At 37.1% G+C, this 11,811-nt stretch overlaps 1 protein-coding gene across 1 annotated transcript; it reads left to right on the top strand.

Annotated features, from left to right (window-relative positions):
• Window positions 1-9,440: 9,440 nt before the first annotated feature.
• LOC311303353 (uncharacterized protein) lies at window positions 9,441-10,853 on the top strand (the record flags this gene model as incomplete). Its single annotated transcript, XM_084429777.1, has 4 exons — window positions 9,441-9,542; window positions 9,635-9,806; window positions 9,939-10,066; window positions 10,536-10,853. 4 exons carry the CDS (start codon window positions 9,441-9,443, stop codon window positions 10,851-10,853), a joined length of 720 nt encoding a protein of 239 aa, XP_084285903.1.
• Between the last annotated feature and the right edge of the window lie 958 nt (window positions 10,854-11,811).

Below are 11,811 nucleotides of genomic sequence, written 5' to 3'. Positions count from 1 at the left end.
AAAATAAAATAAAATTCTGAATCAAAACTATAAGGAAACACCAGTAATTTGTTTAGGTTTGGTTTGTAGGGAATTCCAAACCTGCACACATATATTCAAACGCACATAACTATAGAACCCGTTCTTAATGCACATCTGAACGCCATCAGCGTTTCTCACAGGTTTGCGTTTAAAGTCTGTGTAGAGAGAATGGTGTCGTCTTGGCGGCCCTAATTTAAAAACAAATGATCGTTGCGACGGAAGCGAATCAATCAAAACTAACTTTAGCTGGAAAATAACTTTATTAAAGAACCGCTATAAAGCCAAAACAATCTTACGTTAAATTATACATTTATCTCTGTAAAGCTGCTTTGAGACAATTTCTACATTGTTAAAGGCGCTATATAAATGAAAATGACTTGACTTGACTTGACTTGACGAAGGCCAAAACGCTGCCCATCGCCCTGTGGAAGGACTTGATGCCCTCCGCAGTGTAGACGGTCCAGGTGCTTTCTCAATATGTGCCAGTGGTTGACCACCTTCGATGGGTCAACTTTGCCCATGAAGAGGTAGTAGAGCCCAGCTTTCAGGCAGCTCACATCGTCTAGGTGGATGACGACCCCGTCAAAATCGTAGGAGTACCTCACTACCTTGCGGGCTTCGTCCAATACGGTGGCAAAGATGGGGATCCGCGGGGAATCCGCACTTAAAAACTCCGGCACCCTCGGGATTTTTTTAAACTCTGTCACAAGGCCGCGGGTGTTCTCCACGCATGCTACTTCGAACGGCTCAAATTCCTCACTGAAAAACCCCAAGAAAAAACGCTGATAAACTACATGGTTTGACACAATAACACTATTACACGTCACAGATGAAATATATAAACACTCACATGTCCATTTTTTTTACTTTTCGTCTCAGAGGAGATGGATGGTAAAGGGTGCAGAAGAGGTCCCATGCGCTGGCAGGTGCTTGCCGGTGCTAATGATGCGCGGGTTCAAGGTTGATCGTGGGTTCATATACATAATAAAAGTCCAGATTTTTTTTACTTTTACATTACATTAAAAAAAACATATTATGTAAGATTTCTTTAATTTACTGGCATTCACATAGCGTTTCGACTTTATGAGGTGTCATATTTAAAGTTATACAATGACATCGCATATTATAGCACTTTTATTATTCTTATAGCACTGTTATTATATACGTAATAACCCTGAAAATACAGATAGGACGATTAATTAAAACAAGGTTTAAAACGTGATAAGCATTTTTTTTTTAATACAAATTTGAATTTAACCCAACAAAATGTATGTATTTTAACAGTTTAGCCTTTAGAAAAAAATAGCTGTCATGTTTTACCTTCACAGTTAGCTTTCATTTCCAGTGACTATTTCTCCATCACTCGGTAATAAAAGTATAGATTTATAATTACATCTTTAATATCGACATAAAAACAAAATAATGGAAAAACTAATGTGTTTTTATTCTTTTACAGATAAAAGTCCCGATTGCCTCTTGAGGATTTCACTACGAGTGGAGACAAACGCATTGATCCAGCTCATTTCAACTGTGTTGTGCCTACAGGATCGTTTTATACAATCATGCACATAGAATCTGTGAAATCCCTGAGGATTGTTGAATGTTAAAAGATTTAAACGTGTCTTATAAGTATATACAGGGCTGGAAATGGGGGGGGGACGCGGAGGGACGGAGTGTGGGGAGTGAATTTCGAGGGGGACGGCGTTCCAGTTGAAAAAAAAAAAAAATGTACTGCAAGATGCAGTTTCTTTCCAAACCGCGATAAGCGCCGAACCTATTTTTAGCCTAAACGCGATACATCCTCTGGACTAACCAGAATTATCTCTCTCACCCTCAAATCACTCGTGCGTATCGCGCCAGACGCTCAATTCGCTCTAAACGCCTCAGCTGCAGGACCTCAGATGCACGTAAACGCATCTTTGCATTGAAGCTCTATTCGTGTTTGGTGTGAAGGCCACTCACTCACTCTCTCACTCACACAAGGTCATGTCGTGATTTGTTCTATGTAAAGTGGACAATGGTTCTACTTTTTATGGGTTCGACACTTTACTGAATGCCAATGTATTTATTACTGACTGACTTGCCTTTTTTTTTTTTTTTTTTTTTTATGGATGGATTTATAGCGTTTTGAAAAGAAAAAAAATTACTTTAAAAAAAAAAAAAATAATAAAAATTTAACAGGATAAATTGAATATTCACAAAATGTGTGGGTCTAGGACTCTAGGTAAAAAATGTAATTTTCCTGAAAACTATTTAAATGGATTTATAGCGTTTTGGAAAAGAACTCCTTATATATGTATATATATATATATATATCACCGATTCTTGCGAGTCGGGACAAAACATGTCCCACATAGAAAAGTCTAATTTATAGCAAAAATTAAGAAATTCACCATGATTGACATAATTACAAAGTTAAATCTAAAGGAATTGTATATACCTATCTGATATTTAGAATAAACTTTTTTTATCTTTTTGGGGAAAATTTGTTTAAATGTATGGTCTGTGGTTAGAAGGTCCATGTTATTGCACTTGTCCTCAGCAAGAGGTCACAATATTAACCATGCCAAAAAACTTTACAAAAGCTCTACAATTGTGAAAACATATATATCAAATAAAAAATAAGGGGTATACATATAAAAAACAATGCATGAAGTGAACATCAAACAATATTTTCCATAAAAATCTGCCTATTAAAGTTGTGTCCTCAGTTTCTGTCAACTCCGTCAGATTTTTTCATAAAGCTCTTTAAATCAGGAAATAGCATGGTCAGCTATATCCCTTAGGACCCCTTTTCATCTCCCTGCCTGTGGTGAATGCAGCACTACCACACATGCTCTGGTACGTTTTAATTTTTTTTATATTTTAGACAAACAATGTCAATATTCCTATGGTCACAGCTGCACCATGTCAATACCATCTTTCTGTTAACATACTTTTTTTAAACCATAGTGGATTGAATTTAAGCATTTTAGTGAGGTTATTGGGACAGCTAGCAACTGAGGAAAAACTACCTAGCTGCAGTGTACAATACATGTTTTGGCGGGAAAATACATGCCCTTATGTCAACTCCGTCAGACGTCAACTCCGTCAGGTTCTATGTCTGACGGAGTTGACCTGTAAGCTGATGGAGTTGACAAATCCACCAATAACCTCTTAATGTGCAAATATAATATTATTTGTGAATATAGTGAAGGGTTAAACTGTTATTTCAGGGTTTTATTTACACATAAATGCTCATACATAGCATGCATTACATTATTTAACCATACGCATCTGACTTGTAGAGAATGGGCAGGCAGTGGTCTGCTTATTATTGTGTAACGTGTAACTTTGCCAGCACTTTAATATATATATTTATATATGTAGAGACAGAGATAGAGAAATGAGAAGCCAGTGTAGGGCTGAGCGATATGGCCCAAAAAAATTATCACGATAATTTTTATCGTGTCGATATTGATAATTATCACGATAAATGTCAAATCTTTATTTCTTTCAAGTTTAAAGGCAGATTTTTGCTCCTAAGTGAAAGATGTAGAAAACAGAGTGTTAATTGTGGTTTTAAACTACTCTTTATTGTCAGAACATATCATGACAAACAGGTGAACATTTCACAAATCTGAGGTAAAACATTCAAACATTTTTTGTCAACATCGTCAGATCTTCGTCAAAAGCGTTGATTACTTCAATGTTTTTCCTAGGAGTTTATCAATCTGCAATTAGGATTCACACTAACTTTGAGGAGGCTAGCACTCTCCGCTTGTGATGCATCTTTTGCAGTTATCATTGTAAATCATCCGTGAGATTAGTCTCTCTATATAATCTAAACCCTTTTAAAGTGTTCCATTAAAACACAATCATCCCTTTTGTTACTTTTATGTATTTTGCAACTCATATTTTGTCATTATCTGTAATTTTACATCAACCTGTATTCATCAATTCACTAGCTCTTTCCTTCAAAAGGATTCCCTTAAGACTTAAATCTTTCAACCTTCTTTTAACCTTCTTTTCTTACGACTTCCATTTATCAACTTTCCTTTAACCTCTATCAAATGGTTAGTCTGCATATTCAACTTAATGTTATCATTATTTTCTCAGTCCCACTTATCTCTGCTGTTTCACAAAAATATTATTACTCGTATCTCAATTCCTAAATCGCACAGACAGCCATTATAGCTGCTTGCTCCTTCAACTCTTGTTATGAAAATTCTCTAGACATCATTATTTTACCACTAAAATATAATTGTTCCCCATTCTGCTTAGTAAAACTTTTGTTCATTCCTCATCTTTATGTCACTTAATTTGACTTAACAGGCGTTCATAAATAGTTCCATAAATTCTATCAGAAATTTTATTTTCATAACATACATTTTACTATATTTCTTCTCATCTTTCCCTACATGCTAGTTCCTTCTGCATCCTTTTCCCTTCTTTTCGCTCTGCCTCATCTAACCAGTACACGATTGTTTGCTTACAATCCACACACACGTCTCTCACACAACAACCTTTTGTTTTTTCACTTCCCTCTTCCATCGAGTCTCTCACCGCTGTCAGCCTAGTGACACTTAACATTCCCTCCCTGGTAAAATCATGGTACTTAATCAACTTTCCCATAATTTTTCTTCATTTGACTGTACACTGGTGTGCAATATTTACTGTTAGATGCTCCCATAATGGCTGTTTTCTTTCTTTCACTACTGCCTGTGGCTTTTCAATTTCAGCGCGCTTTAACTGACTTTTCACCCAAAATCAGAGGGGTTGAAATTAATTTCCGCTTACTCTCAATATCTTTCTCTGGATGTTACTCAGTTTCGGCCTGGAAATCTCTTGACCTGCGAGGTCTTTATTTCCTGCCCTTCTTAAAAACTTTGTTCCAGTGATCAATTATTTCAGCTCCTTGAATTAATTTCTAATAACGAGTACTCAGCTTCGGTCCGGACAATATCTTGACCTTCTGTGGTCTCAATTTCCGTGCCCTCTTTAAAAGCCTCCTTTTCCTCGTACCACAGCTTTAGTTTCAGTTTTCAAATACAGCCATCATGGTTCACCCATAACATTTCCTTTTCAAAATAAATTTTCTTTTCAAATCCCCAAAAGAAAATGAATTTACTGTCTCTTACCAGAGATGTTTCTGTTGCCACTGAGTTCTTTTTCGAATTCCCATGGAAGTCCTCCCGGGCCTGAAGCGGCTGGTTCTCCTTCTCTGAATGCTTACGAGGTGAGACTGAAGCCCGCTGATCAGACCCAGAAGGCCTTTCAAGGAATTTCGTCCCAATATTCTGACACCAATTGTTGTGGCAAAAATTCATTTTCCAATCATCACTGCGTAAGAGACACTCTGAAATTCAAATGATCATTAAAAAGTATTTTATTCTTGCAAGAAGGCCCAGTTGCCACACAGAAGTCACCAGTACAGTCTGTGGTATTAAACCGATCATGATTTACAGCTCAGATAATGTTAATCAAAATAACATCTGTAAAAAATTTAACAGCCTAATTTTTATATGGTGAAATTTCGACTGTTTGATTTATTAAAATTAACCCTTGCTCTTCCACAGTAGCATACATATTAATAACAACAGTAAACACACATTGCCTTTGGCTTGCTCAGTTGGGGATATTCTGGGGATATCTAATTTGATTTTATCAATAAATTCCACTAGAAACAAACCTTGTTGTATTATTTTAATTTAATACTGTGAAGCTGCTTTGATACAATCTGTATTGTGAAAAGCGCTATACAAATATACTTGACTTGACACATACGCCTATATATAGCACCTCAATCCCACTGAATAACAATTAACTAACAGTGGTTTTAGTGTAAATGCACAAAAGCTAGATTTATCACAAAATACTGTAATTATATTACATTTATCCTACAGTAAAAAATGGGGTGTTAATATTTCAGAGTAAAGTTATTTTAACCCAGATAGAGTATTTTCAACATTTTGGAGAGTAAAGTTGCTCTATTAGTGGAGTTAAAAGTGAGTGTAAAAATCTGCAGAAACGCAGTGACAATTTCAACTCTAAAGCAGTGATGATCAGATGCCCGCCATTCTGCTGTGCTTTTCAAACGTTTGGCACGCATTTCGTTGGAGGAAGATTTCGAAGGAGTAAAATCAGGAGGCCACTGATATTACTAGGTAAGTAACGTTAACATCCTGTGTTGTCAACACCAAAATGCTATTTTTTATCTTTAGATAATTTTAGAGGTGTGCTGATATTAGTTGAGGTCATATTACAAGTTATAGCAATCCGTATCGGTAACTGCGTTTCTCTGTTGTGTTGCAATATTTTCACGAATGTTCGAAGTAGCCTATGCGTAAAATAAGGTTAACTCGGTCACTATTTAACAACAAAAGATTTAATACAGTTAATAGCTATTCTTAACTAACGTATTTTTTTGCTTCCCAGGCAACGTTAATCTAGTTTTTATATATATATACACTGGTAATGTTAGCTTGCATCTGATAGTTAATGTTGGTCTTATAAAACGATTACTTAGATCACTGATTGGATGACGTGTTTGTTTAACATAGCTTAACAATTTTAACGGGTTACTGTTCGAACTAGAATAGCTAACGTAATGAGCTAGCTAACTTTGGCATAGTTATTTGGTAGCTAATGGGAGACAGTGCGTCTTAACTTTAACTAACGTTAGCCTAATTTACTGCAGAAAATAGCCTAACGTTATATTCAAACAGCACAACTTTGTCTTCTGCCGCCAGTGTAACATCTAAGTATTAGCATAGTGCATTGCCACTACTGAGATAGGTAAGTTAAAGTTAACTCTTAGTTGAACCAGCCCTAAATTATGATTTTTAATGTATATTTTCTTTGTTAACAGAGACAAAATGCTGTTGCGTGTTCAATTTGGAGAAGAGCTGTCTGAAAGAAAATACGTCAAGCTGTCTGAACTGACATACGATGCTTTCTTGAAAGAAGGTGGGTACATTAGGTTAAACTACAATATACATCACACAATGACAAAATAATACAGCTTTAACCTATTATGTTATGATATCTAGTTAGGTCAATAATCATTTCTGTTGTGCTTTATATTTTCAGTTAGGCCTACATAAAATCGGCTGCAGATACTTGTCTTTTATCATTTAGTAACCCAACCCTTCACCTACCGATCAACTCTTCGACTGTCCTGCACAGTTCATCTCCAACCCTAATCAAACGCAGCTGCCTTTAATTTTCAAGTGATGCTGAAGACCTTAATTGTTTGCTTCAGGTGTGTTTAATTAGGGTTCGAGATGAACTGTGCAGGACAGTCGATCGGCAGGAGCAGGGTTGGGCACAACATGATATAAAAATATGAACTTTGATTCTTGTGAGAAGGGAATGCATTTTTTATTTTATTTTTCTAAACAGCGTGTCTAAAATTCAACATACCAGAAAGCAGGCAGCCAGACATTAAAGTGTATGACCAGTCAGACACGGAAGTTGACTCAGAGGTTTTTGAAGAAATAGTGAAGGAGTCACCTGGAACTTTGAGAATCATGCTGGGCAATGGAGGACTTGGTATTCATTCAGACAATTCACAAACTAGTTTGTTTAGTTTAAAGACTGGACTGAGAACATTTATTGTCTTAAAAAAAAAAAAACTTGTAATATGTTTCTAATTTTATAATGAACAGGTGTCTCTCAATCATCATCATCATCATCATCATGCTCGGGTACATCTGATGACACCATCATCCTGAATTTTACGATGTGTGACACTGTTGAAGAAGAAGCCGCTGCTGAAGGAAGCCAGCCTAAAAGGCCGTGCCACATAAATTATGAGGCAAAAGCGGTAAGTGGTGGAAATTGCTGTTAAGTCCAATCTGAATGTTGTTTCACCATGAGAAGTGCTCTTTAGATAACTATTTTTTTTTTTCATCATTATTACATATGGTTTTATTCCACCTATAGTTGATTGAGAAAATCCTAACTTCCAAGCCTGGTGGTGAACGCATTATGCAAGAGTATGGAAAAACCAAATCGCTGACAGATGCCACCAGAAGACAGATGATTAACATACTTGCTGCTGAGATGACAGAAACGCATGGGTAAGTATTAAAGGAGAACTCCGGTCAATTTTAACATTGAGCTCATTTTTTTTTGTAAATTTGGAGTGCTGTCAGTACAGAGAACATCGACAAAAATCGGTGTTGCCTACACCGTGTTATCCTCTTTTTAAAATTTGTACCCTGTTGACTTCAATGGGGCAAATTTTAAACCTGCTTTTTAGCCTCTTAACATCCTTGATGTGACATTTCAAGTGCCCAGCCATGTGAGTGATTCCTTCTGAGTGGTGAATCTGACTGCAGTAGATGTGAAAGATCTGAATAAAAGTGATGTTATTTCAGCCAGCTTACATGCCTGTATTTTCTTCCTGTTTTCGGTCGAAGTCCACAGTAGTCGATTGTTGAGCGTGACTAAGCAACGGTGGAGACTCAGACGCGCACAAACTCGACAATCGACTACTGTGGACTTCGACTGAAAACAGGATGTAAATACAGGCATGTACGCTGGCTGAATTAACATCACTTTTATTCAGATCTTTCACATCTACTGCAGTCAGATTCACCGTGTTCACTCTTGAAGGAATCACTCACATGGCTGGGCACTTGAAATGTCACATCAAGGATGTTAAGAGGCTAAAGCAGGTTTAAAATTTGCCCCATTGAAGTCAACAGGGTGCAAATTTTAAAAAGAGGATAACACGGTGTAGGCAACACCGATTTTTGTCATTGTTCTCTGTACTGACAGCACTCCAAATGTACAAAAAAATGAGCTCAATGTTAAAATTGACCGGAGTTCTCCTTTAAGCATATAGATGGGCTGTAAAGAAACATTATTACTTTACAAATATTATGTAAATTGTGTTGTGCAATGTCAATTGAGTGTGATGTTAACTTTGAATTCATATGCTAGGACATCTCCCCCCAAAAGTGTCAGAGTGATGTATGCACAGGGGATAGTAGAAGACCCATACTCACAACATGGATATGTAAGTAAATGGGTTATTGCAACATTATGCACATATATTCACTCTATGAAATGTTAATAGTACTCCTTTATAATTTATTTATAATCACTTAGGAACATTACTACGATCCAGAGAGTGGTTCGGGATACCTTGCATGGCGATTGAAGACCATACAAAGAAAAACAGCAGAGGAAAGAGGTGCCTCAGTCAGCAAATCTCCTAAAGGTATGTTTACTGATCAGTGACGTGATTATAATGGTGACCTGTGAATTGTACAGAAATGAGTTTTTAACATTGTATTTTGTCTTAAGTTGGTGGGCCAGGTCGTGGTCGTCAGCCCTTCACCTTTGACAAAGAGCCATCTGATGAGGATGTGGAAGCAGCTATTGCTGTTTTGAGAGACTCTGCTGATGAAAAGACTGTCCGTGAGAAGATGAAAGTGACCTTCATGTATCGGCAAGCCATGGTCAACGATGAAGCCAAATCATCAGATGTCTTCTTGGTCTTCCCACGATTTCTGGACACACCAGGACTGGTATGACATCTTAATTCACTGCATCACCAAAATATCCAATGTCGCATATTAGGTATCACTCATCACTTCTGTCTATGTGTGTTACATTGCAGATAGAACAAGATTTCAGATTTCTGTTTGGTGAGGCCACAGCCAACAAATTCTTGGAGAAGTGGCCAACCACTTTTAAAGCAAAAGTAATAAAGGAAAGCCATGGACTTGTACCCACTACAGAACTCTTGGATTTGATGCGCAATGCTGAGTCAGCTGCTGAAGTTGAGAATGGTATGAATGTAACTGTTTTACTTTTTATTGTGGGTTATATAGGTGTGTACATTTTGGTAATGGTGCAAGTTGTCATTTTGAATGCTATGCTATGGCATAATGTTAACCAGGTTTTTATTTACTTATTTGTAGGCTGGGACAGTGACATGTCTGCCATCTTGCTGCTGCTACATTTGCTACCACCATCTTCACAAGGTAGAAAAAGGCCGGGAAAGCTTTCTGCGTATCAAGCTGTAGATCAGCTCATCAGATTTCAAAAGGTATGCTTAAAGGCTTAGTTCACTTGTGTATATAAAAAAAAAATGCTGCTTATTTACTAACCCCCATGTCATCCAAGAGGTCCATATCTTTCTGTCTTCAGTCGAAAATAAATGAATTTTTTGAGGAAAACATTGTCATGGTATTGGAATGGAAGCTGCATTGAGACAGACTTTGAACCCTCAAACCGTTGGTCACAATGGAAGTCCATTATATTGAGAAAAATCATGGAATGTTTTCCTCAAAAACCTTTAATTCTTTTTGACTGAAGAAAGAAAGACATGAACATCTTGGATGACATGGGGGTGAGTAAATTATCAGCAAAAACATTTTTCAAAGTGAACTAATCCTTTAACAGTTGTTTAAAATATATCTTCCATCACCTCAATCTTGAGCACAGCTGGAGGTGATCTGATCTATTGTCAGAAGTTAGTCACTAAAACAATTCTGTTGAATGTGTTTTTGTTGTAGGTTGGAACCAGTGTGCAGCAGCATCTAGACAACATCACCCAAAGCAGTCAGCCCTACCTTCTCGCCCAGGGATCCACACAGAGCACCATTCACTCCTACTTCATTGTGGTTGACAAGCATGCACTTCCATGCAAGGCAACAGGTTCAGTTGGAGCTTTTGACGAACTCTTTAAAGCCCATTACGTCTTTGGTACGTCATACAGTTCTGCCCTGAGCAGCTTTTTCACTTTTGTGCAAACAACCATCTATAACATCGACATGGGGGAAACAAAGGAGACTCCTAGAGTTGCAGAGTTGCGGGCGAGAATGGTGAGATGAGACTATGAAGTGTTTTCTTTGCAAAAGTGACCATGGAAGTATCAACAAACAACCTTGTTAAGCACTTTAAGGTAATTCATGGGCTATGTACTGGCAAGACTCTTTTTCTGAAGTGTGGTCAAGAAGGATGCTCACGTTCTTTTGGTAGTTTTTCTGGTTTAAGAAAGCATCTTAATAAGTGCCATGGAAGTAGTTTAGTTGATTCTGTAGAATATGATCTTTCATATCCTCAAAGTACTGTCAATACAAGTAATGTTTCTCATGTTGAAGAGTCGACTGAATATTTAGTGGCTGAGTCACAGTTATCTTCGCCATACATTGTAAATAGTTGTTCAGCTGTAATTTCTGGTCTAAAGGCAGCAGGTGTTGGTCAAAGTACACTGAATTCTGTAGTGATTTCCATGGAAGAGATTGTTCAAGATATCCATCAGCATGCTAAAGAGACAGTAATAAAGCATGTATTTAGTAATGAAAGAGAAACGGAAATGTGCAAGAAAGTTGAGGCGTGTTTTGAGGGGTTAGAGAATCCTTTCACAATTCTAAATTCGGAATACAAGAGATCCAAATTTATGACTGACAAGTGGGAAATAGTAGAACCAGTTGAATGTGTGATTGGTTCAAGATTTGACACAAGACGAAATAAAAAGACTGGAACATACGATCAGGTAGTAGTTCAAGATAAATTCATGTATATTCCAATTTTATCTACACTGCAGTCAATATTTAAAAATCAGTATGTTGCAGAAATGTTGCAAAGCTCAGCTGCCAGCGACTCTAGACTGAGAGATATTTGTGATGGATGTTTTTTAAAAACTCACCCCCTGTTCTCAACTGAGAAGCAGACAATACAGATCCAGATGTTCTATGATGACTTTGAGGTCGCCAACCCTCTGGGTCCTAAGCGAGGTATTCATAAATTGGGTGGAGTATATTTTACTTTAAGAAACTTCTCTCCAAA

This window comes from Rutilus rutilus (genome assembly GCF_951802725.1).
Source record: "Rutilus rutilus genome assembly, chromosome: 14".
Classification (NCBI taxonomy): Eukaryota; Metazoa; Chordata; class Actinopteri; order Cypriniformes; family Leuciscidae; genus Rutilus; species Rutilus rutilus.
Note: the sequence above shows the minus strand (reverse complement) of the source record. Positions and strands in the feature narration are given on the sequence as shown.